The sequence below is a fragment of the Indicator indicator genome, chromosome 1 (assembly GCF_027791375.1).
Source record: "Indicator indicator isolate 239-I01 chromosome 1, UM_Iind_1.1, whole genome shotgun sequence".
In the NCBI taxonomy this organism is placed as follows: domain Eukaryota; kingdom Metazoa; phylum Chordata; class Aves; order Piciformes; family Indicatoridae; genus Indicator; species Indicator indicator.
The window spans coordinates 111,288,870-111,316,691 of NC_072010.1; the positions used below are offsets into that span (position 1 = coordinate 111,288,870).

A 27,822-nucleotide genomic window follows, 5' to 3' on the forward strand; every position below is an offset into this window, starting at 1 on the left:
ATGGCGGGGAGCAAGCAGGTGAGGAGAGGGGAAGCTTCCTTTGCCATCATTCTTTCTAATCTGTAAATAGCAAAAGAATGTCTCTGCACTGAATTTCACTTAAATCCTTTATAAGTGGAGAAGTGAAATGATGCTCCCTTGACTTTAAGCATTGCTTAGCTAGAATGAGAAAGGTAGCTGGGAATGCATGAAGAGCATTAAAACTCATTTGTTAAATGGTGTCACATGCTCTGTATTAAATATATTATTTATATAATTGCAGCTGGAACAAACAAGTAAAAGCATTGACTCAAGTGCCCACATGATCACCACTGCCAGGGTACCTGCTGATAAACCAGTGCGAATTGCCTTCAGCCTGAATGACTCCTCAGGTACAGTTTCATTTATGGAGTGCTCCACAATGAAATAATTGCTTTTAATTTTTACATGTTTTTACCAGTGTTTACAATATCAAATGAAGTCCAGTGTTACGGGTGGATTTATTTTCCTGAGTGATAGTATGTGATTGATTTTCACGTCTGATAACTTGTAATGTTTCCATTAACAATCTCATTAGACTAAACTCACCAGACTGACAGTTTAGATTTTGACTTTCTTTCAATGGTTTGTGAAATATACTTAGGACTGTAATTAACGATTGAATTTACCTGCATATACAATATGTCTAATTTTAAGGGATTTTGAAATAATAAAAGCAAAAGGACATTTTGTACTAAGGAGGAAGCTAGAGCAGGAAGAGACTTTCCCTTTAGCAGGAAGGCTGAAAAGTGCCACACGTGCCCAGCTTGGTGAAAGGTTTCAGGAAATGGATGCCCCACATGGCACGTTCCCTGAGAAAGCAGCAGAAATTTCATTGATGTTTTTCTGTCAGTTCATGCTGACTGACCATTAGTTTCCTCAAACATACCATGTACATATATGGACCCTTTGGTCTTTGGAATAAATTGATATAATTAATTTTCACCTTAAATATTATTAAGGTCTAGAGGGCTGTTGCCAAACAGTAAAAGTCATAATGAAATAAAGTAAATTGGAAGCTGGAAAGCACCCTTAAAAAAAGTTAGCTGTGCTGTTGCTATAGGTGAATGCCTGAAGTGAGGGTTGAGATGTGTCTATGGCAGGAAATACAGGGATCTCTGATAATGGTAACTCAAACCCACTGCTGATGATGGGTGCTTTATGGGATGGTATGCATTGTAGCATAATGTAAGGCCAATTCCTGAGCTTTGTGTGAACAAAAATCTCACCTTGAGCATGATTTTCTCATTTTAAAAAGATTTTAAAATATGCATTATCTTTCCCAGGTAAGTTTTGTGTAATATTGCTTTGCAGCTACAAGCCTGAAATGAAATCTCATTCCCTAAGCAAGGGAATTTAAAATCAAACGTCTTCATATATTATGGCACATAATCTTCACCTCGCAAAGATGAGTGATACAGAAAGACTGAGACAAGGAATGTAAAGAAGCACGTGTGACCCTTTGTCATAAATTAAAATAATCTAGTAATTACATTTTTATGACAGAAAGTAATAAGGAATCATTCTCATCTCTCAAGACACAGTAATGTGGTAAATTTCTTACAGGAACTAGGGCAAAGATGGGTCTTGAAGACAGATGTAAAAGACAGGGGAGTACAAATTACTAAAACAAGAATCCTCGTGTGAGACACTGAAAACAAGTCAAGGAAAGCTGAGACCATGGGAAAATCAAAGAGAGTAGAGTGGTTTGTGACAAGAGACGGCAGTAGGAAATGACAAGGTTGTGAATAGCTTGGAAGGAGGGGACATGAAAGGCAGGAAGCCTAGCTTCCTTAACATTGCATCATATTTTATTTTTACTTTTCTATCCTGCTAATAATTCCAGCCTCTCTGTTAGTATTAGAGAAATAAACATAATTACATGAAAGTAGCATTTTTTTTCTACTTTATTTTGTTAATCTTTTCCAAACTTTTTAATCCCTTATTGCACATATATGTCAGTCTTCTGCAGTATGCACTCCAGAATCTCTGTGAGTATTGGTAAAACTAAGTAGTTGCCTGTAAAGTGAGTGCCATGTTCTTCCCTGCATTGCATCCCCTTGGGGACTACCAGGAGGTCTAAACCAGCACATTGGTTTATTGCATTGTAAGGATTCTGCTCTTCTTAGTGGTAATCGTGGACATGTTTATTATATTTAATATATTTAAAGGAGGCAAAAGAAATTAACTTCTTAAGGTCTGAAATTTTCAGCTAACCATAGTTAAAATCAAGAAAGTAGAAATAAGTATTTGATGCTTCTAAGATGAGCTGCAAAAATATTTAACAAGTAGACCTTTAAGTATTTCACGTCTGACTTTTTATTTTCCTCCTTTTTTTAAGCCTTTATTTAACATTTTTCCTTCTTGACAAGGATATTTATTTTGAGTTCAAACAGGAGTTACCTGCTTTAAGTGTGATGGTAAAGTATCAGGTGAGACACATTTACTGCTACAGCATATACAAAAAGTTCTTTGCCTGGGCCAAGTAGTGAGGCAGTCTGTTTGACTTAAGTTTTTCCTTAAACTCTATCTTGCTGGAAAGGGACAGTGACAGATTTTACCAAGAAAGGCTGCATTCTCCTTCCGGGAGTTGTACAAATGCTTACTAGGAGGAACTGGCAGCATAACTAGATATAAAAAGGGGAAATGGAATGTTTCTTCTGGGTGGTGATTATCTCACTGGCTAGGATTGCAACCAAGCACTGGGTGTGAAGAGCAGCAAAACTTTTCCCAGCTGATGAGAAGATACTACTTTGTGTTAACTGAACTACAAGACTAGAGCTGGCCTATCTTAAATGTAGAAGAAATAATTTAATTTTGTTATATCATTTGTCAGTCAGCACCTGATGACTGAAATCCTGGACAGCTCTGCACAGTATTTTTAACGTGGAAGCAGGCTAAACAGTTCCTTAAAAGTCTCATCAGTGAGTGCTATGTAAGAAGACAGTTTTATTGTGTATCTCTTATTTCTGTATATATAGATACCTATGTTTGGCTCTTTTACTCAAGTTCACTAAGCTGGCATCAAACATGGTTTTCTCAGCGTGCACCATTTTGACTTAAGGTATCACATAAAATTGATGAATTTGAAACATATTATTTTAGCCTATCTTATATCACTTGAAAACTACTGCAAGTTAAATAAAATATGGTGTTCCAAAATTTACATAAGTGTTCCCAAATAGAAAGTTCATTGCAGTTTATCAACATCCATATAATTAAACCAATGAAATTCAATATGCCCTAACTTCTATCACTAACTCTTATTTACTGAACATATTAAGATACAATGATTATAACAGCAACTTTATTAAATTTCAACAACTGGGTTTGTTTTGTGTAATAGTTCTAACAGAACTATCAACAGAAGGTTGATAGGTAAGCATCTCTTCATGTTCCCTCCGAGACTAAAAGCTTGAATCTAGCCAAAAAGTTCTGCTAGTGATATGTAAATCACTGGTTTTGAAATTACTAGTAATTTCTTTTGTATGAAATTAGCTTACCTCTGATAGCACTCTTCAGACTAACCACTAATAGCAAAAGCAAAACATACATCTTCTAACAAAACTGGTGGTGGAACTGTGCAATATTTTTGCAAGCATAGCAGAGAACTTAGTCTACTTCTCTGTATGCCTTTTTTATCATAATAACTGTAAAGAATTTTTTGCTTTTATAGTTCATCATGCATGACTGTTTGGCAATGATTGCTTCTTCAATAGCAACCTTCAGATCCCTACTCTATCCTCATTTTGGTTGTAGTTGGCAACAGAGGCTTTCCAGCAGATAATGTATTGCTTGAAAATCAGTAGGGATTGCTAAAAGGCATGGCTAAAATTTACAGAGCTAGTTTCCTAAAACTACTCTTCACCTACAAGTGAATGGCTTGACCTTTGGGAAATTAGACAGGAGATATCCTCAAAGCTATAGTGGCTGTGCATTCAACAGAGGATGCTTTAGGCTTAGGTGAAGATACATGGAGCAAGAGGGTTTTGCTCCTATCCCTTCTGTTATGGGCCATTTCTATTTTGGGGGGGTCCACAACTCTTATTATCGAGCAAGCCTTCGTAGCCTATTCCTGGGTCAGGCTGTGACCATTCCCCACTATTTTACGAGTGAGGTAACTGTGAGGTTGTGTAAGGTCATGTCAGGCAAGGCTGTGAATAGAAGCCTGGGAGCTTCATGCAGCAGTGCCAAGTCGCAGTCACTTAGCCATACAGCCTTCCAGGATGAATTTGATGAGTCTGTGCTTGCCTGTTGGTAAGCAGGGCTAGGGCTTCTGGATCTCACTGCCCTCCTAGGGCCAAGAGTGGACCCCCATACACAGTTTGCCAGTGTGGTCCTGCTGCAAGTTGCAATGCTTGCAGTTGAGTTTGGACACTTTTCCTGTGCGGGGGCTGATCCACTTACAGGATAACAGCCTACTTATGTTACCAATTTAATTCTTTAATTTAAGAGGAAGAGATCTGAATACACTTACCCACTCATGTAAGAGAAAAAAATAGCACCTGATTGTATAATTAAAGACTGGGTCATAACTCAGTTACTCAAGGAAGCAGAGCTGTGATTGGCATTTCCTAAATTTCGAGTGCTTGATTTAGCAACCTTAATGTGATTTCAGCACATTTAAATCTTTGTGTTCTATTTCTGTCCTTGTGAAGATCCTAGACAAACTGTAATTTGTGAGTTTATATTACAATTAAATCAGATGTTGTTCCTAAAGTATTTGTCCATTAACTGTTGCCCACAGTTCAGCTAAATGGAGCAGCCATATACAAAGAAACTTCATTCTACCAGATATTGTGTCAGTCAAACAACAATGTGTGAGAAATTTCACCCATTCATCTACATGTGGAGGTCTGGGCTATTGGAATATTCAGATGCCCAGAACATGATTAAATCAATGAAGCTTTCAGAAGGCATGATTCCTTCTCAAACGTGCCACATTAGCCTATAGCAGGGACTGAATACATCAGTCACTGAATACATCACTGATAAGTAGCAAGCCTTTTGTATGAAGAAAACCAGTCTTGATACAGTCCAGCCTTCTAAATCAGAAGGCTTGGGTCTCTGTGCCATATATTGGAAGACTCTCTCATGTTTGAATTAGTAGGTGCTACCAGCAGAGAGACAAGAGCTCACCTGGGCAGTGAAGACTAAGCAGCTTAGCCTTGCTGTCCTTACAGAACGCTGCCCATCATGCCATTTGAGCATCAAGATGCAGTGACTGGGCAGACATGCTTAGGGTGCTTGTTCTTTTGTTGGTAGTTTCACTCTAAGCATGGTCAGAGGGGCAATTTGTCTCAGCCCAACTAATGGAAAGCACATGGAGAAAGTGATTTCCCTGGAGAGATGCTCTCCGTTATAACGACGGTTTTCAGCACAAGCAAAGCGAGCGTATGAACCTGACAAAACAAACATAAAAGATAAACTAGTCCATACACCAAGTCTTTGGTTAAAAAAACTATCAATTGTATGTGCAGATGTTAATTTTGTAATCAGGGTACATATATTTACCTTTAGTACACTTTTAAATATAGACCTTCAATATTAGTTTTGGAATCTATGGGAAATCAAGAAGTGGGACTCATTTAGAAATCATGCAATGGATACTTGTCCTGAGTTAACACAGCCCACCCTTACAAGCCCTCTTCCTCCCACAAATGGAAGGGAAAGTAGCACAAAAACAACCCCCCTGGGTTGAGATGATGAATATAACGAGATAATACAATACACAATTGCCTTATCCTATTTGCAGAAAAAAGTGCAGCAAAATGCAGAAGCAGCAGCAAAAGCCAGCACCCCTCCCACCCCATGACCCATAGCCCACCCAGTGGAAAAAAAAAAGCAACACCCCAAACCCCAGAAAAAGGAAGCAGCAACCAGGACAAGAAACCTCTCATGTAACAGTCTGAACTTCAAGCCTCATGATGCTTTGCTCCAGCCAGCACTTTCATTTTGAAGCTGTCATGACAGCAGCATGGTATTGAATCATTCATCAGCAGACAAATGACAACCTGTGACAATACTTTAAGTTAGGTGGCTGTGGTGAAGTCCCTGCTCTGATTCTTTGGCATCAGAGCTTAGTGCTATGGAGTTTGCTGGGATGGCTGTAACACTCAAGTGTATGGTTTTCCTACTTTCTTGTTTTGATCAGAATCTCAACTCGTTTTCAGGTACAGCAAGTTGCACTCTCTAAGTTTTGTAATTTTTTTTTTTTTATTTTGAAACAAAATATGTTTTCAACAACCAGCTTGATTTATAAATCCTTTTTCTTTACAAGTAACAAGTAAGGGAGCAGTAAAAAAGTGACCACAGTGGTGAGATATTATTTGTATCTGGTGAAGAATCAGACTAATTGTTTTCAAGGTTTTGTGGTATGGAAAAGCCATTAACATTATTATAAAGCAGGTGTTTGATTGTATCAGTGCTTCCTTATGACAATCTAGGCACTCATTGAATATCAATGATAATAAATTGAGAAAAGGAGGAAAAGACATATTTCTGAAGTCTGTTGTCTAGTTAAGGAGATGTAGAATAAAAAAGAACAAATGCAGACAGATGAGATAGTGACAAGTTTTAAACTGCAGAATATTTTCTTTGACATATCAGGTATTTTCAGTGGTTTTGGTTTTCAGAGTCACAGTTTTTTAAAGATAGAAGACAATATAATTTTGTCTGATCTCCCACGTAAGTATTCAACGCAGCATTCAAGCTTCTATGGGAAATAGTGTTTCTTTTGGGAGAAAATGCAAGAGTTTACATCTTTCCTCTTGACTTTCTGAAAATATCCTCAAAAAAAAGTTTTATGAGGCAAATGACTGCTGTCATTTGCTTTCTCCTGTGTGAAATCTAAATATGTTTAGTTTTTTACCAATGGATTTTTGTTGTTATTGTTGTGGCTGTTACTGTGACAACAGTGAAATGCAGACTAACCTTATGCATTAATTTATTTCGCTGGAACCTGAGGGCAAAGTTTTTTGTTCCTTTTAGGTTTTTTTGTGGAAAACAAGTTATCTATGAAGATGTCTGTTGATATTTGTAAACCAAATATTTCAGCTGAGCCTAAAAGAATTAAGAACTCAGAAAAATTTAAAACCACTGAAGTCCACAACTTCTCTCTATGATGTTCTGCACATCAGATGATGATTTAAACAAGTCTTAAACTAGCACAACCAAAAAAAAACCCTCGCAGCTGTTCATTAGATGCTAGGGCAGGCCCATTATAAAATGTACTATGGTATGTCATAATGGTTCAGATACCAATATGCTCTATTTTTAGTACCATTGACTCAGTCACTTGAGTTCAAAAAATAAGCAAGGAACATCTGTTTATTGAAGGATTTCCTCTATAGTAATTTCTCTCTATATTATATCCTTTTAAAAGTATCTCTAAACTTTTTTTTAATTAACTGATTCTTTTCAGAATGTAGCCCAATATATTTTCTAATATTCTGGTGCTGCATTAATTTTGTGGGTGGGTTGTTTGCTTGTTTGTTTTGCTTCAGTTTTTAAATATCCAATGCAGTAAAAAAGTGTTTATTGGCTAATGTTTCTTTAAAATTCATGGGGTTGCTTTTGCTTTGTTTTTCTTCAGTTAAAGACGTTCAAGGTCCTTCCTTAAAGCTACTCTTCTGAAGATTGTATTGCTGGAATTGTCAAAACAAATAGCAGCTTAAGTGCTGTCCACGACTCTGGCCCAATATCTCTGTCAGAATATTTAACAGCTATTCAGCCAAATATTTGTAGAGCAGCTGTACCTCTAGTCAGACTGAGTCCTATTTCATCCTTCCTTTTAGCCTTGCCATATGATTCATCTTTCTTCTTTTAGAATATTGATCTATTTTTAAACATTGTACAAGAAAGCAACAGCAAATTAAAGGTAGACATTTGTATATCAGTGTGATACAATTCTATAAAATTAGAATAATTTAAGTATTTTCAAGAACTGGCATGTTTGGGACATAGTGTGAAGAATTAAATTGGGGAGGAGACTGGGTATGACTTTTTGATAATACTATCAAGACCTCTACCTCATGAAAATACAGAACTTTGCTTTATTTCTAGAGGAAGTTCAAAAGCTTTTGGTTTTGCCCTATGTATCACAGTATTTTTTTTTCTTTTCTGGGTATCCCTTTCTAGGGGAGCTAAATCAGTTAAAGTAAAACTACAACCATATGTTAGCCAATACGCTTATTCTTCATAGGATAAAGTGACTTTATTTTTTTCCCCAATTTACTTTGCTGTATGACCACTGAGGGCAGGATAAAGAGATAACAAATATTTGAAAAGTAATTAAATCCTAGTCTGTACTCTTTAAGAATATTCAGAATCAGCTTTGAATTGTGGGTCTTTTAGTCTTCTTGGAATTTTGTTGTAGCGTACAAGTCTGCCAGCACAGAGCAGGTTGCAGGCTCTGACCTATGTTAGCAATTTTCTCCTATGAGAACCATCCTTGCCTAATTTTGACACATTACAAGTAACTGACTCTGTACGAGGGCTAATAGTAACCTTCTGTTCACCTCCCGTAACCTGTAGTGAGATGCATAAACAGTCATCACAATCCAGTACAAAACCAATGGTGTGAAAGTCACTGAGAAAGAAATATTGCAGTGGCTAGCTGTGACACTACCAAGTATGATTCATATTTTTGATCTCAGTCCAGCTACTAGTGGGCAGGTGTCCACACCACAACGCTGACGTAACTGGCAAAGTCTATCCCACCTTTGCTGGAAGCCTGTACTAAAAATAAATAAATAAATAAACCCACAGTTTGGCTTGTTGTCATGAATGAACTAACTCTAGTTCATGAACTAAAGCTTGCTATATACAGGTTAGAGTAAAGACATCTCTTTGCAGTTGGGCAAAATTCACAATGACTTACACATTTTAATGCCTGTGTAGCTAACAGTCTTGCAGTTCCATGGTTGCCAGGCTGTTTCGTGTGTTCTTGTGGTTGCTTTTATGGTGGTGGGAGAAAAGATTTCTCTTATTGTGGTTCAGCCCTAGTAAGTAGTTGTATTGTGATGGGAAAGATATCTTACTCTTTAAGAGTAAGGATACTGTCCTTGGAAGGTTCTTTACTTCACACGTTCCACTGTGCTAACTGGCTCTGTTTTATTTCTTAATCACTGCAACATGAAACAGGCTTCCTGTCTCTTCAGCACCTAAACATTTTCTTATTGCCAACCCACTACTGTTTTCAAGGAGTCTATTAAGGCATCTTAAGTGCAGAAAGATAAGCAGTTGCAGAGGTGTTGGCAGGATCCTGAGATTGTGAATATATGCAATGCAGAACTACATTAAACAGATTATTTGAAATGCCCTTTTCGGTAGAGATTGACTTTTAACATCATGTTTACCTTTTAGATGATGCTGCTTCTGAAAACTTCCCTTTGGCATTTCCAGATCTAGATCAGCAGCTGCAGGTAAACTTTTGGTGTTTTTAAATTTTTTTCTTTTTTTTCTTTTTTCTTTTTTTTTTTGTTTGGTTTGGTTTGGTTTGGTTTTGTTACTTTGTTTACTACAGTTCTATGTCACATTCACTACATTTGCTATGAAAAAAACCCTCTGGTTGTTATATTAAGGTAAAAGTTTTCAGTGGTGCTTCTCTAATATATTAACATTTATTAAGATTGTGTATTTCCATAGGGAAAACAAATGCCATTTCAGGATTTGCAGAAAAATTGATTTCACATCTTCAGTCCAACTGCAGTCTCGTCCAATTTGCCCACATAGCAAAACGGAGCCCTGATATACTGAACAATCAGATAAATGGCAGTCGATGGGAACTCCATGTTGCACCAGGCACAGAGCCAGTTTTGTATCCAGGGATTATTTCCCTTTCCTCTGTGGCAGTTCTGGAGTGTTTGTTGGCTTTTGTAAACTACTTCAGATCATCTGTTTCCCAGGAGCATTTAGACTTCCTCTGATATTTCAATATGAAGGCAGTTGTTTCCTGAGTGTAAACTGAGAAAGGCATTAGCAGACTGTGTTGTCCAATGATGTCATCCTTCCTGTCCACATCAACTAGTGAGACAACACTGGAGGACTGCTGACTTAAAGGACTAAGTTTTCTTTCCTGCTGTTCTCATCTAAAGGCTGACTGAGGATGACAGAGACTCTTCTTGCTCTGTGCCTCTAATCCTGAGAATAGAGGCAGGTTCCTTAGGATTAACTAGGAAAGATTAAAAGAATGAATAGAAACCTAAGATTTGGGCTGAAAGGAGCAGGGTAGTATGTTGGCCACTTTACTCCACTGATCTTCCAGTACAGCAAAGACAATTGATATTTTTTTTCCTCTCAGAAAAATTAAATTTGAGAAAAGCAGTATTGTTTCATGGCTGAAGCACTGAACTGAAAATAAAGAACCTGCATTCTGTTTCCATCTCTATCAGTGATCACACTCTGTGATCCTGGGAGAGTTGCTTCATCCATCTGAAAAAAATCCATGTCTGAAAAGAGGTTAATAATTTTGACCTTTGTTGTTAAAGAGCATTGAGATCAGTGGGTGAAGACCTCTCGAAAAGAGCAAAGTATGATTAGCATTACTGCTGTTAGTGTATATAAACAAAATTACTAATGTCAGATGTAGGTACTTCACAGGCCAAGTGGTGATTTTTTAATTAGGACTTTTATGACCTATTTCTGCAACATAGAATGTGCTCTAAACATGTAACTTCATGACAAGCTGAAATTGCTCCTCTGGAAGCATTCAGGTCTGCTGGATAAATAATAGTCTTCCAGCAGAAGTTTAAGCACATGCTAGAGCAATTCCACAAGGTACACCCTCTTGGTCTGTTAAGTACCTGACATTTTTTCCAGAAGAACCTTCCTTTACTCTCATGATCCTAATATGATAACAAAATCAAAGAAACAGTAGAAAGCTTTGATTCAGATAAAGTTATTTTTATTATCCTTCAGAAACTTTTTTTGGCAATATTGAGGTAGTTGAAAGGATAACTTGTGAGGTCTATCTGTCTGACTCAGCCACTTGAAAGTATAATCTTAGAGGCAGGGCCTCATCCTTTAGCTTTTCAAGCTTACGTGCATTTTTATTTTTAGATGTCTTTATGTTTGACCAGAGGCAGTTAAGTCAATGTAGGGTTCTGAGATGCTGCAGAGGTAATAGTGCATTTAGCTTTAGCAATGAACTTTGAATTTCCTTGCTCTTATCAATCCAGATCACAGTGTAACATTATAACTATTTAATGTAATTATGTGGTTTATACTCCTATAACATTTCACAGAAGCAATAACTGTAATGAAGTTATAATTTACCCAGTCCTATTTTCTTATTAATTACTTTTTAAAATTGCTATAATCCAAACTGTTAAGGATGTGTCAGCCCTGTATAGCATGGGGTTGCAATTTGTGTTAACAGAACCATAGCAGCTTTGAACCAGGTAACTGCTGTATTACAGTAGCAAAGTACAACATGGGCTTCACCAGGACATTAAGAAGTACTGAATGATGGTGTCCCTTGTCATTTTCTCTATTCCCAAGTTAGCTAATATAAAGCAGCTCACATTAAGTGTCATGTAAACGAACCCTATAATCAACTGTCATAGCAGCCTGAAATGCCTGAGTTCATAAGAAAGCTGGTACATATTTTCATAGTAAAAATATCACTTCTAGAGCCACAAGATTTTCATCACCCATGCCTTAAACATAGTCAAAAGGACTTGTGTTTTATTTAAAGTAGCAAACTATAAATGCAAGGTAGGTGGCTATATAATAATAATAAGCACTTAAAAGGAAAAAAGGGGAAAAAAAATCAATAACTTTCCAGGTTTTAAACATACAAAGAAACATTATTAGCTGATCTTCAGGTTGGATTTTGAAAGCTATGTAAGTTCACCGAGTGAATTGGAAAATCAAAGCCTTAGAATTTTATGCATGTAAGCTACAGACCACAACCTGAGTACCAAGCAATTTGCACCTCTGTTTTAGCCTTCAAGCCGTTGTCCTGATGTGTGAGGCCCTGGCAGACAACTTGTCTGTTTAAACAGAATTATCTAGTGTTCCCAATTTTCCTGCCACAATCCTGCCATACCTATTCCCTTGGCACTGGTATCCAGTGGCTGGGCAAACTTCAGCACAGCCTTACCCTGACAGGACAATAAACCCTGCTGTCCAAGCACCAGCACCAGCTTTACAGAAGTAGAGGCAGGACTGGCTGGAGAAAAGGTATTTCTAGGAGACTAATTGCAAATAGCTAATTATCTGTAAGAACTCTTACTAAAGGACAGTCCTAGCTGAATGTTACAGCTTCTTTCTTAAGAATAAAACTGATCAGTCTAGTGTTCTGATGTACTAGCTAGGCTTAGACCAAAAATGTTGTCTTTTCCAATTATCTTTTTGAATGTTTGTTGTTTTTTTTTTCTGCTTCTCTGAGGGCAAGAAGCCCCAAGAAGCAATTAGTAAGAAAATCATATAAATTCTCTAATTTGAAAGTTTTACTTTTTCCTTTTTTTTCTTTTCTTTTTCTTTTTACTTAAAAAAAAATACTGTATGGTGAAGCAGATATAAAAGCCATACATATGAGAACAGAACAGTTTAAGCTATATGCAGGAAAAGTTTGTCCTTTTTTTTGTAGCTTCAGTATGGAAAAAAACTACAAAGAAGTTCCTGATACGCTACCAGTGAAACAAACCTCATATTGATAAAATTCTTGCTTTCAGTTCTGTTTGTCTGCAGTATTGGAAATTATTCTGTTCCCACTGATGAGTAACACTTTGAATAAGGATAAAGCATTTGCTTCTTTGGGTGTCAGTGTCATTTCCCTCCTGCCCTTGTCTGAGCAATGTGGGTAGTGCAGCAAGGGTAGGCTTGCTACATTTGTCAGTTTGCTATTGGGAAATGCTAACCTCTTTGCCTTGTGTAAAAGTTGGACAGGACCTCGGAAGGCGCTTCCTTGATTAGCTGCATAGTGGGTGGTGGCCCCTCTGACAGACACTCAACTGCGGGTTGCCTGCTATATTTAGATACCGACATCAGCATCTAAGGCCTTCTTGTTTAGGTCACTGAATATAGAAGATATCAAGTGTTAAGTACCTGCATTACTATGCCCTGTGTGCTGTCTGTCCTCTTCCAGCATTTCCTGTGACATGCTCAGTTCATCTCGCTCTTCTCCATTGAAGTCTTTATTTCAGCTGGGAGTTTGACCCTAAAGAGGGAAGAACAAAAGCCACAGATGGATGCACTGTGTGTTCCGTAATTCTTTATCGTCTCCTCTCATGAAATTTTGAGCTTGAGAGAGGAATTTATGTCATATTTTTGTATTACAACTCTGTTGACATCGATGGAGTTAGATGACCATAAAATTTGTGCAACAGAGAAAAGGCTCCAACCATTTATAATATCAGTTTGTTAAGTCAAGGGGTAGTTTTTCATGCTTTAGTGGGAAATGTCTGTACAAATGAAGCAACGAAAATATTATGAAAGGCAGAGTTGTGTGCAATATAAGCATTTAGCAGAAACCTTGTTTACTATGGAACTTTAATAACGGAACTACTGCTTCTACTGAGTGCAAAGACTCTTCTTAGACACATGCAAATTATTTTAGAAAGCTTCAAAGTGTACTGTGTTTTTAAAGGCTATGCTGTATTTTTTTAATATGTATTAATTCCAAGAGAATTCCTAGAGTACTGTGGTACTCTATAATTAGATTTGATTGCCTATGAACTTGGTAAGTCTCCTGTAATGCTACTGTGATAATTATGATCTTGAATTACGTAAGACATGGATGTTTACCAAGTCAGGGCATCATACTAAGGTTAGGAAAAAATAGAAAATCTTTCATGAAAGAGCAAAACTCTCTCATTCAGTTGACTTAAGCTGTTTGGAGACAAGAGAACTGCTTACTTTCATAGTACAACTAGACTAGATATATCCTAGGCTACATGTTTGAAAATGGTTGAATTGTTCCAGTTGCACAATAAAATGTAGCTGAAATCTTTTGGGTGGAATAACATGGTTTCTTTCATTGTAAAAGAATACACAAGACCATACAGTGAATATGGTCCATATGTAAAATACTGGCACTGAATGTTCTGGTTTTCAAGAATAGTTTAGCTGAAAATTAAATTTGGAGAAAGTGAGATACCACTTTTTAACTAGACCATTGCAAGTCCTCATGCTCAGCTTTCAGAACTGCATGATACAATTTTTTCTTTAAACATCAACTTTTTCAGGATAAAATTTTGGTTTTTTCACAGGAGAATCAAAAGGTTAATGTAAGCAAACGAAAGTGAAGTAAAAAAGTTTCCATTTTAAATTTTTTGACCGCTTGAGTGACTCTATCAATTATACAAGTGATAAGACAAAACACACTGTGTCATGTGAGTGACACAAAAAAATTACTGAAGACTATCCTCTTGTGTTCCCCAGAAATTATTTTAATTAGAATAGCTCCTTCAAACTTTCTTGAAAAACAAGATGGATAGCTTAGGCTCTTCCTATGTCTTCATGAACTGTCATTGTGTATCATCTTCCAATATCTTTCACATCTCAGTTCCAAACAAAAATCTAAATAAATGATGGATATGTCTTGTAAAGATGTACAGACATGTTACAGAACAGCCTATAGCAAGGATCTCTCAGTGTTTACTTGCTGTATTCTGTAGAAAGTTTGTCAGTGTCACAGTGAAGTATTCAACAAAACACAAGGAAAATTCAGACCTTGTTGAGAATGGGGCATAGTGGGATAGACCACCAGTATGACTGAAAACTGTAGGTTTTATAATAGCTTTGTGAACAAAATCAGAGGTGCTGTGTGTGCATATTTTGCCAGCACAGGAAAATGAGGGTGGATGACACTGAAGCCTGAAATAAGCAGGATTACAAGTAGCAACTGTTGCCCTTAAAATATAACTTTCTTTGGCAGAGGTGTTTTTTTTTGCTTATGTAGCAGGTATGTTTTTACATACATTAATTTATGGATGGGCAAGATACTTCATGAAGTAACAAGCTTGGGCTGTTTTAAGGAAGTGAAAATTATACAGAGACTGCAAATTTACCATTATTAAGGTCTGTTGCAATGAATTGCCTGGGTAAACCATCAAGCTTTTACCAAAAAATATAGTATACAGACTTCATAGATGAAAAGCACTTATTGCTGGGAATTCCAGTTCTTCTCTGCCATGGGAATGCCAACAGTGTAGCATCTGCAGCACTTCCCACAGCCTGGCCGCAGGATCCAAAAAAGTCATTGTGGGTGGAATGGGAAGCATAAAAAGATATCTTGGGTAAGTGAAGGAAAAGTGGAAATTTCATCAAGGATAGCTTGGAGGAATGCAGCGTTATGGAGGCATAGGTCTTGGAAAGTGTATGAGAGCCCTCTAAAACACATCTCACGAGTAAAACAGGTAAGACAGAGAGCCACCATTTGGATGATAGTGCTGGGACATTCAAAGACTACACAAACCTGTCTTCAACAAAAACAGCCACCAGTTGGAAGATAGTGCTAGGACATTCAAAGACTATACAAACCTGTCTTCAACAAAAACAAAGTGGAAATGACAAAAATGTTTCTAATCTGTGGTGATTCTCTGAGTCAGTCTTACAGCTGAGACAGGGACTTCGTTTTTTCTAAGACAGAACTGGGCAAGCCTGTGAATTGCAGGATTCGTCCCATTCTCATTTAGATGTATATGGCCTAGTCTGGTAACTGTTACTATGATGTTATTATTTTACTTTACATGGGAATGTGTTAATATTGTAAATATTTGCTGGCCAATTGGAACACATAAGTTTTGCTTCTGTTTCTGTGTTTGTTTGTCAGGAGTTTGCTCTGCCATCTTACAAAAATGCTTCTGTTGGTGGGAACAGATCTAGCCTAAATTTTTTGCACTCTTTTTATGTAAAAAAATTAGGCTGTTAGACACAGATAAAATAATTTCTTTGTGCTTTTGTGTTGGCTTGCGTTCTCTGATGGGCAAGCAAAGAACTGACTAGACTTGTATCTCTCCATTTTCTCTTGTGATTGCAGTAGAGGTGTTTGTTAAATAATGAATGCATAAGCCTGTTTCATGTCCTCCTGGCCAGAAATTACTCATGAACTCTCTAGGTACTAATTTCAAAACTTACCTTTGACATGACAAAATTGCAAAAGAGCAAACCAAGTTGCTTAGTCATCTAGTCACATTAAAAAAAAACAAAACAAAACAAAACAAAAAAACCACCAACAAAACCAAACATAATACATTTACATTTTGAAGTAAATATACAGAATATTCAGAATTTTAAAAGATCTTGATAGAATGTTTAATACCATCAGCCAGAACTGCAAAGGACTGCACAAACAGAAAATTAGTAAACTGACTGTATCTTTTATTGTTAGTTTATTTTGAGTGGTAAAACGACAATATAAGAAAAAATGACACTGAAGAGGAAACAATGATAGGAAGGGGTTTGAAAGTCAGCAACTGGTTCTAAGCAGGAATTAGATACTAAGTCTCAGCATGACTAGATAATTTTTAGCTCACTATATATATCTATTGAGTGGGAAGCTGGAATATAGAAACTGAATGCTGCTTTAATTTTTAAACTGGTTTAAACTAGCTAGATTAGCAGAAAGTGAGTTGGAAGCAAAAGCAAGAGTTTTCTTTCTTTTGATGTGTCTCCGTTTGGGGACTTTCCCTGAGTACCATTCAAAATTGTTTTATTGTGACGCATTTGTTGTTTGCTGCTGCCTGGTAGATACCAGAGATGCTACTTTGGCTCACCCTTGCATTCTTGGATTAGAGCATTGAGACTTCTATATTCTGTCCTGTTAAATTTATGCTTATTATTTGGGTGGTTATATGAATGGTGCTATTGTTTATCTACATTGAAATGCAATTAAAAGTCCTTTCCCAGGGACCATATTCATCTGGTAATGGACTGCTCTTTCCCTGGGTTCCCAAATTCTCCAGGTTCAGAAACGATGAAACAGTGTCCTGTGAAACAATGCTGCCACAGCATTTTTACATTTAGAGGCATACATTTAGAACACCACATACCATCTACAAGAACTTGCAAGGTCCAGACATAAGTTACATTTGTGCATTGGGATACATCTGAAGCAAATTTACCATCCTTCCTGGATAAAAATATTTTTAATCTTTGTCTCTGAATATATTTAGTAAAAACTAAATTTCAAGAACATAGAGAAACTCAGACTTGTGCTTTTGTTTTGCTAACAATGTCATTGAATGAATATTGTATTACAGAGAAGAGTCAAAGTAGGACAACAAGAAATAAAACAACATACTTATATTGTGAAAGACAATTGGATGTTCTTTAACTGGATAGTAAAGGAACTATTTAGAGTGCTTCCTTTTGCTTCAAACAGGTGGCTCCAGCATGCTATTTGGAGTTCATTTACAGTCAATTGATTCATGGTTAATAATTTAAAAATACTACACTTCCTGAAAGTGTTATAGCCAAAATGTGACAGTCAATCCTGAAGACTGACTTAAGTTATGTTCTTTTTAAAGAACAAAAACCACTGATGTTTTACCAAAATGTATTTTCAAGATCTTAATTGAAATTTATATGAGGAGTCCTAGGATAGAGTAGGTGTATTTGTTATATTTAATACCTTCAGTGTGCACTGAAAAAAATTAAAATCTTGCAGCAATAATGTCAGTATCTAGGCTAAGAGGTAAGAGCTTTTGCCTTCACTGTGCCTTTTTTATCTGATCTTTTGTTTTTAGTTGCTATTCTTAATCTCACCTGCACTTCTCATGGAAATTTCAAACACTCTGCAAATATAGCTGATTTAACTCATAACATTTCCTCTAACAAGGTGTATGTATCCTTCTACCACACAGGGAATAGAGATGCAGAGAAACTGACTATGATCTTGAGCAAACTACTTACACCTTGAAGCATTGCTGGGATAGAAAAATCTTAACTGCACCAGAGTCAGCAGTATAACTAATGTTGAGTTCAGCAGAATCCGCTTTAGTGTCCCAATTCATGGTCCTGTCCCATTTAGTATTAAACTGGAATAAGCAATGCCTTTATGACCAAAAAAAAAAAAAAGTGTAGTCAGTAGAGGTTGTTAGCTTCTTTAGCCTTCTGCCCAGTGCTGCAATTTCTGCAGTGAAAACATGGTCATGTCTTTTATGGGTCTGACCAATACATTCTTATATCACTGTCACTGAAAAAAGAGGGAGGTAAGGGAGAAATCTTTCTTGGAACAGTCTTTAGAGATACTTTGCAAAGGTGGCACAGAAAGTTCTGAAAGTTCTTACAAGGTTTGAAAGTTTATGCATATTCTTATTCAGGGAAATGTTTCAGGTTTGGTTTTTTTTTTTTTCCTTCCTTGAAAGGCCACCATTAGGAATATTTGACAGTATCCTGCAATTACTAGGTGTTGTGGTTTTAAGGCATTGGGATGTCTTAAACCATAGAGTACAGACCTCCAGAGGGCTAGACAGGACCCAGAAAATCGTAAATTGTTATTCTATCCCATAATTCTGCTATCTCTTCACAAGCTGGCTGTACAGTCAGCTCTTCCTCTTTCCTCCCTTCTCTCTTCTCCTGGGAAGGCACAAGCTCTTACCTGGTATGGGGGAGGATTTCAGCTCTATCTGCAGCCTTGAGCAGCCTGGCTAATTTCTCCTGTGCAATTCTGGCCTGATAAGGAGGCATGAGGGGGGAGAGAAAAGAGCACTGGAGCCTGGGTGTTAAGGTATGGTTGAGGAGAAGGTTTTTCTTAGTATGTAGTGTGTGTTATGGATTTGTGTATTTTATATACTTTGTACTGTTATATGTAGTTATGAATAACACTTCCATTTAAACTTCTAATTCTTTCCAATCCAGTGTGGAACAGTTTTCTTTAACTCCTTTGAGAAAGATTAATGAGCATCCATCTTGCTCCTTAAACAAAGACACTAGGGAAAAAAATCCTTAAGTATTCTCACAAGAATTAAGATGAACATTGCATCTTTCAAAATATGCATTATTTTCCTAATATTTCATTCAAAAGCAGTAATATTTTCTTTTCTCCTTCTTTTCTTAAAGCCACTGCCTCCTTGTCATGACTCTAAGGAATCTATGCAGGTATACAAACAGCACTGCAAAATAGCAGAAGAATACCATGAAGTCAAGAAAGAAATTGCTCTACTGGAAGAAAGAAAGTGAGTACTTTTCTAAAGTGTTTACTGTTGTATATCCTCTTTGTAAAATCCTGTTTTTAAAATGAGAGTTTCACATGGTAGTCCCTGACCTTGTACCTCTGACGTGCACAGTATAGTACAATTAGGTCATTGGTCTGTAGGATCAACTGGGGATGCTAAGGACACAGAACTGTTGTAGTCCTGGGCCGTCAGTTATACAGGTGTCCCTTAAAACCTTCATTGTCAGCCTCCAGGTCACATAACAGTCTAGTTCAGATGGCGTGAGTCCCTTTTTAGTATTACAGAATTTTCTTCAGTTCGACTTTACATGTTTTAATGAAGAACATAGTGGATCCTCAATTAGGTTTGAGTACTTGACAATATTAGTAAATATTGTTCTGTGAGGTGTATTGTCTCTAGGTACAGTGATATTTTAAGTGTTCATTTCCAAAGTGCATAAACTGCAAGCTTTCTTTCATGTCTATGACGTATACTCATACCTCTGTAATCTTTGTGTGACTATTAAATGGCAAAGTGCACTCTGTGACTCTTGGTCCCTTTCCATAAGAAAGGAATTCAGAGAGAGGAAAGAGGGTGAGTAATGGAAGTTTCTAATGGACAGCAACCTTAGGAATAATAGTTACTGCTGAGTAAGCTTTTACTTTCAAATATTTTGGGTTTTGTAATCTTTTTTTACATTTTACATTCTCATTGAAGTTGACTTCAAGCAGGGTTGCCTCCTTCAGGAAAAGTTACTTCAATGTCAGTCTCTAAGTCTTCTTGTGAAAACGAAGACCACACCATTGTTCTTCCAAATGCTTCTTGAACAGAAACATTTATAATATAGCAACAGGGGTTGAAAAACCTCTGTTGAAGAGCGGGTTTTGAGTAGAAGGTGCTCCACTGTATCTGTTTCATAGCAAAATTTGCACAGCTGATCATGCAATTCAGACAAGTTTGCATCCATGGGTGTAGTCAGCTGCATAAGCAAGCTGATGAGAAGGAAACTGGTGAAATATTGTAGTCTTACAAGTAAGATAACCAAACACATCCTTGAATCCAGACTACAAAGGGTAAGAAAGTGAGACTTGCCTTTACTGGGATTGATGACTACAGGCCATAATGCATAGTTGTTGTCTAAAGTGATGAAACTAGTTAAGGTTTCCGACTACAAACCCCCTTTCCACTGCATGGAATTCAGTTGCTGACAGACTGGCACAAAAATTAAAAAAAAAAAAAAAAAAAGAACTAAACCAGAAGAGATTAAGTCTACATAATCCCAGTGTTTGCATTTGATTCATTGTTAATTAAACTTGCCCAATCAAAAGTAATCTGTGTTTTAAAAAAAGAGTAGAGGAGAAAATTAATTAAAAAATTTCTGGAAAGATTTGTCAAATCTGGTTTCCTACTATAAACTGCTTGCCTGTGTATTTACCAACTAAGTGAATGCAGCAGAAAGCATGTGTTTGTCTTCCCACAAAATCCAAAAAAAATCTAAAATACTAAATGATTGTTTAAGGGCCTAAATTTAGACATATCTTTTCAAAACCTATCCTTAGATAGTTTGTTTTTTAAGTCTACTGATATAAATGCATTATTATTATTGCCAAATCCCTGAATCACTTATGCACATTTATGAAGTATTCTTAGAGCCCTTGAACACTGGATCCTCAGACATATTTTTACGTTTACTAGAATGATTAAAAATGCTGTTTGAATGCATTTTTGCTTATTTGTGAAGTCTATGGTACTAGCTGAAGCAGAAATATTTTGCTCTTTGGGAGCAACAGATACATGCACAAATTTTTTTTACCTGATCTCATAACTATGAGCCCAGAAGTCAGCCTCTCAGCAGTGGCTATCCTGGATAAACTAAGGGGCTTCGTGCTGGCATATTTTCATTCCACCAGTGGATGTCAACAGGGGGACAATGTGAGAAAGCCTCAATCACTGCTATCTTTGCTGAACCTGTTCTGTGGATGGAAGATTTCATGCCCCAGTAAACACAGTTCAAACAAGAGTGGCTGAATAAGACAGCAAATATAATTATATTACTGTGATTCTTACATGCCTTCTAGTTACATATTTGTGGCCTATGTGTGTCTGTCTATCTGTGAAATGCCTAAACATGACAAATGTCAGTGTAGCACATTTCACCACTTTCCAAATCTCTTAATCTGAAGATGTAGTCTTACAAGCACTGGGATTGAAGATGCTTTATTTCCTACAGGTTGGTCCACTCTGGATATTTGATTTTGAGGTTTAAAAAGCTGAAAATGCCAACTGAAGCTTTCCCCCCACCCTCCCAAAAGGAAACTATTTATGACTCCTCCCTTGATGTAGATTCTCCATTTTGTAGTATTTTGGAGGAGGTCTCACAACACTGCTTTCCCCATTTGAAAACAGCAGCCATTTCCTATAAAACCTTCCAGAAATTAACTGGGACTTCTTTACTGCATGAAGTTTGGTTGAAATTGGAAAATGGATTAAAAAGCTATTAGGAGACACATACATGTACACAAAAATGTACATATATAGGTACACGTGCAAGCTTATGCCACCTGAACACGTTAGCCTTGCTTTTTATATAAAACTAGATATGCGGAGTTGAATGAGTAAGCAAGAAGTAAAAGAGAGTTTGGTCTAGTGATCACTGATTTATTTCCAAAAACATTCTCAACAGTGATAGTTTGAAAGTTAAAGGAAGTTTATGGGGTAGCATATCCTGAATGAAGAGTGGATTACAGTGGCTGGAGTAGCATATGTATTGAACATGCCATTCTCAGAAGGGAAGGATGCTTGTACTTTTCCAAGAAGTATGATGAGGTGTACAGGTATTTAACTTCAGAAGCAGTTATAATCAAATTGGAAAGATGGAGTTTGCAGCTTTCTGAAATTTGCCCCTGTTGAAGGTGTCTTTCCCTTCTTTTACATTTGAATTTGAATGTATGGAGATAAAGATTCACAACTGCCTAATACATATGATATCTATGGTCTATTTCTTTTAAATATTACTTTGATAAAATGGACAGAGATAGAGTTTCATTTCTTGTAATGGGAACAAACAGTTTGTGCAGTGTTCCTCAGTGTACATTTTCACCATTTTCTGCTTCTTAAAGAGGCCTCCTTTAGAAATATGCCTGCATGTCCTATTTCATGAAAGAATTTAAAAGAATGTTGAGTAGAATTTTGTTAATTTAAATAATCAGAGCTTTGTTTGCAGTCTTCACTGAAACTCTTCCTGTGTATGCCAGCAATACATTGTACAAGGGATAAAATCACTCTGGAATGGGAAATATGATTGAAAAGAAAGAAAAGGGTGTGGAAGCAAGAACACACCACATTTAGGTCACTGAATGTAATTTAATTTATGTTCCAGAAACACACATGTATTTCCATAACAGATGTTTTTGGCTATCTAAGTTTGGGTGAAAGGGATGGGATGGCTGGTTATTTTGAGCACTCGTTATATTGCTATTACTAGATAATGACCTTGGATTATGTAGTTAAATATTAGAGTTGCCATGGTTGCCAGCTATATCTTATATTCTTAGCACTGGCTGGGTTTTTTCCTCCTCCAGACAATTCTAATATAACTCTCCAGAAAATATAATTTGATCACCACCTGATTTAGGATCAATTCTTTTCTTTGACATGGATATGATTTATTTTCCTTCTTTTACACATATTACAGTAAAAAGTGCAGTGCAGATGTCTGCTTAGTTTTGTGGGATTCTTCTGCATGCTTTAGCATGCTCTCATAACCATAGGACTGTTTCTGTGGTCTCAAGTCCAGATGGTTTCTCTGGTAGGTACACTATTTTTTAAGTGTCTTTCCCAATCCTGTTGAGACAAACAATCTTCAGACTTTAGGATACTGCAGAAAAAGACTGATGCAAACCACAAATGCAACCTTTTATCTTAATATCAGGTAGTGATAGGACTAGGGGGAATGGAATAAAGCTGGAAGTGGGGAGATTCAGACTGGACGTGAGGAAGAAATTCTTCACCATGAGAGTGGTGAGAGCCTGGAATGGGTTGTCCAGGGAGGTGGTTGGGGCCCCATTCCTGGAGGTGTTTAAGGCCAGGCTGGATGAGGCTCTGGCCAGCCTGTGTGAGGTGTCACTGCCCATGGCAGGGGGATTGGAACTAGATGATCCTTGTGGTCCCTTCCAACCCTGACTGATTCTATGATTCTATGATAATTTGGCCATTTTAGGCTTGATTTTTCATCACCTTGCATGTATCCAAAATTTGTGTTACTTGCCAAAGAGTGGAAATTACTGCTTTTGTAATACAAAATTGAAACTTCAGCTTGCCCAATTACAGTGATTAATACTTGTATGTGCTGGCATCCGAGACACACTTTCCTTTACATTTGAGCAGGCTGTCTTATTGTTTAAAAAAAAAAATTAATTAGGAGACTTTAAACAGAGAAGAGCAGTCTCCTCAGACAGCAATTACCTTACAGGGTCTCATGATTTCCCTTGATGTGAAAGCCATGTCACATATGGGAGGAGTAAATGGCCACCAGAACGCATAGACACATGTTAGCTGTGAAGAAATGTCTGGTGCCACACACTGTTCACAACGGGAGGAAGACAAGTCTGCCTCTTTGCAGTGTGGAAGCTCTTTTCCTTGAGTCTAGTTCATCTCCAAACACACTTATCTCCAGACAGATTTATCTGCTTCATCTGTAATTTTCCTTGGTATTTATTCATAGAATCTTAGAATTATTTAGATTGGAAAAGACCTTTTAAGATCATTAAGTCCAACTTGTTGAATATTCTTGTAAAGGAATGCTGTTCTCTGCATGGTCAGTCATTAAGGCTAGGACAAAAAAAAAAAAAATTTCCCTAAGACCACGCTGGGTTTTTCTTCTGCTGCATAATGGCTTGTGGTTTATTGGTTTATGATGCAGATCACACTTGTCTTCTCTACCCACCCAAACCCCTCCCCAAAAAGGAACACTTGAAGTGTACATTACAAATTGCCTCGAATCTTCAAGTACCTCAGAAATGTTTTTAAAAATACTTTATTAATGCTGTTAATATTTAAACTCAGGGTAGCCGTTAACAGAAAACACAGATTACACAGTGCTAGAACTATTTATTAAGCATCAATAACAAAAGCTAGATGGTGCAAGAGCTTAGTGTGGTGTTCTTTAACTTCTGGAAGCTAAGTTCAAATCCTGGATTAGATCAGAAGCAAATATTAGTTACTGTCCTCATCCTTTTGTGAGCTTCGTAAACTACACCATTCATAACATTTAGCAATTCCCTGGTAGTCTAATTTTAGATCTCAGTGGCAGGCTGGCAGTATTTGCCTGAAACATCACCCTACCCTGTAAACAGGTGTTGATCCTGATGGGAAGGGAATAAGTAGGTTCTGCTGACTCAGAAGTGGGAAATTTTACTACCTCATTGCAAGGAAAACGCTTTCCGCAAAGGAGGTCCTAGGGTGTGGACTACAGCAATGAGTATACTTTTGTTTTAATACATTTATATTTTGTTTAATAGAAAAACTAAATCCCAGGGGGAAAAAAAGTTGTCTGAGCTGCTTGAGTATTACTGGAGAGCAGCATGAAAGCTTTGCCTGCACATAACCTCATCTTATCAAATCAGGGCAGACATTCATTAATAGAGCTGTCTGAGTTTGCACACTGTTTGTCTGTGCCACTCCTGGCTCAAGTTCAAATGGAGTAGTTAGTACCTTTCTCTCACACATACTAAAAGTCCTCTTGGAAAAGTTTTAGCTGCTTTTAAGATTCTGATTACTTATCAGCGTGTTCACTGCATATCCTTTAAGAACCTCTGAAGTGTAGGAAACGTAAGGATGAATGATTTTGAATTAATTTGTTTGGAACACTACTGGCTCAACAGTCTGTAATTTGAAAGCTTTTCATTTAATCCTTCAGTCTAGATTGCACCAGTAGAGTAATTGCAAAGAATATTGCTGAAGCTCTCTTTTGTTCCCAAGAGACAAAAGTCTTCTAGAGGAAGCCCTAAGAGACTGAAGTGATTAAAGCTGCCAGGCTTGTAAAATCTCATTGTCCCTAAATGCATTTCTCACTCTCTAAAGCATGCATGCAATTACTGCTTTGTGGCCTGCAGTCGCCTTAATAGGAGATGGAATATTGAACTGTCTTGGCAAGATCAGTTACTCCTGGCCAATTTGAACATTGGTTGATTTAGAAAAAGAGAAATGAATCTGTTATTAATGGCTTGCTGGTTTTAAATTTTTTACAGCTGTATTGTGCCAAATGTTAACAGAGTTCTGCTGAACAAAACCACACCCTCGATATCTTCTCTTGAAGACCTGATTGAATATACCTTTGACCTGGTGAAAGGAAAGAGAAGAGGCTTTCCTGCAGCATAACTGCTGTGTATTACTTCAGTATAAAACAAAGCCAACATAGAATTATGGAATCATAGAATCAGTCAGGGTTGGAAGGGACCACAAGGATTATCTAGTTCCAACCCCCCTGCCATGGGCAGGGACACCTCACACTAGATCAGGCTGGCCAGAGCCTCATCCAGCCTGGCCTTAAACACCTTCAGGGATGGGGCCTCAACCACCTCCCTGGACAACCCATTCCAGGCTCTCACCACTCTCATGGTGAAGAACTTCTTCCTCACGTCCAGTCTGAATCTCCCCACTTCCAGCTTTATTCCATTCCCCCTAGTCCTATCACTACCTGATATCCTAAAAAGTCCCTCCCCAGCTTTCTTGTAGGCCCCCTTCAGATATTGAAAAGCCACAATAAGGTCACCTCGGAGCCTTCTCTTCTCCAGACTGAACAGCCCCAAACATATTTAGCTACAGGAGAGTTTCTAGATACTGCAACTTTTGAATGATTTAAAATTGCTGTAACGTCTGCTAACTCTTTTTAAAATTATTTAGTTATTTGTTTATTAATACGGGAAACACAGCAGTGTGCCGGAGGAGTCTCTTATTTGTGACTTCTTGAACTCCAGTAACTGTGACTGCAGGCAGCTAAAGAATGGGCAAACCATGCTGTCACTGAAAGCTGTAGTAAGGACACAATCCTAAAAGAATGCCAGACAGAAGTGTTTTTCAAAACCCAGGTGCTTACAGTTTTGCTTCCATAAGTGGTAGTTTTGCAGCCACAAGTAATCTAAGTGATCAGCAAATACAGAAATGTTATCATTTCAGGAATATTTTGACTGTGGCGACAGAATTACTGATCTGTAGGAATTTCCTGAAAGCTGTGATGGTTTAAAGTGAAGCTGGCATGAGGCAGGATGGTATGAATAGCAGCAGACTAAAACTTAACCTGTGACAAAGCACTGGTCTAGTTTGACAAGAGGGCTCCTTTAAAGATTGGAGCTATGCACTTTGAAGGCATTACGTTTTCCCACTGATGGTCTACAAGTGTTGTTTTGACATGACTGAGAAATAAAGTCACAGGGGTATGAACAGTTAAAGATTAACTAATCTCCAAGATAGAATGATCAAAAGAACTAAGAACCTTTTAGAAGAGAATTCCTGCAGGAGGGGTGAATAAATGACTTAACTTAAAGGGAAAAAAAAAAAAAAAAGCAGAGGCCAGGTTAGGCCTGCTGGGTGACTAAGTGGAAAGCAATTAGATAGCCTGTGAGTTACTCAAGCCTTCTGTATGTTTTGTTTTAATACCTCTTTTATCTCAACTTGTGCTGAGGTAATTTCAGCTGATACTATACAGCTCCTGGCCAGCTCTGGGAATACAGGGCACTGTGTGACTCCATCCAGAAATAAGCACCAGCTTGAATCCTCCTGTGTCTGCTCTTAAAAAGACCAGACCAGAAGGGGTAGGTTTTCAGCTCTATCACTCTTCCTCAGCAGTAGGACTAAGGTATGAGCATAAACACATAGAAACAATATATATATATATATTTCAGATTTGCATGTCTAGTTTTTTAATAGAATATTTTTTCTTTGTAGCACTGAAAAGGAGACCATGTGTGCTTCATAGAACTTACTGATAAAGCTAACCAGCTGAATAAAAAAAAATCCCTCACTCTCTTTCAGATTTGTTTGATACTGAAAGAAAAAAAAAATTGTTATTCTTCAGGCAAAATATTAGCATGTGGTTTTGAGGAACTTGATTCTCCTCCATGAATTGCATGTTCAAGTCTTACTGAAACTGGAGATCCTTGAAGGTCCTCAACATTTTGCATGTTGGGTTGCTGAAAAGCAAACCTATCAGAGATTCTGACAGCTTCATATTTTAAGGGGAAAAAAAGAACTCCAACAAATTAATTTTCTAGGTCTTTATTTCACAAGAATTCAGGTAACACCATGTTAAGAACCTATAGTCCAGCTTTAACCTAACACATGATGACAAATTTTTGCATACTGCCATTTTTAATCTTTGTTTTTGTTTTTCTTCATAATTGTCAGAAAGGAGCTGATTGCCAGGCTGGAAGAAGTGGAAAAAGAAAGCATGGACGCTGCTCAGCTGGCTAAGGAGTATGCAGAACTGACAGAGGAGAACCGAACACTGAAGATGGCCCAGACACAGTGTGTAGAGCAACTGGAAAAGCTCAGAATACAGTACCAAAAAAGACAGGGGTCCTCATAACTCTCAGCTAGCTTATGTGAGGCAGTTAATACAGGATTGGTCCTGTGCTGGAAAGAGATTTTAAAATAAAGGTCTGTTCAATATGTTATAATACTGTACTACAGATACAGAGTA

The 27,822-nt window shown here is 37.4% G+C and overlaps 1 protein-coding gene across 1 annotated transcript; it reads left to right on the forward strand.

The window, feature by feature from the left end:
• Positions 1-27,708, forward strand: MAP3K7CL (MAP3K7 C-terminal like). Its single transcript, XM_054387477.1, has 5 exons — positions 1-18; positions 263-371; positions 9,385-9,443; positions 19,030-19,145; positions 27,528-27,708. The coding sequence occupies exons 1-5, from the start codon at positions 1-3 to the stop codon at positions 27,706-27,708; spliced, it is 483 nt and encodes a 160-aa protein (XP_054243452.1).
• The last annotated feature ends 114 nt before the right edge of the window (positions 27,709-27,822 follow it).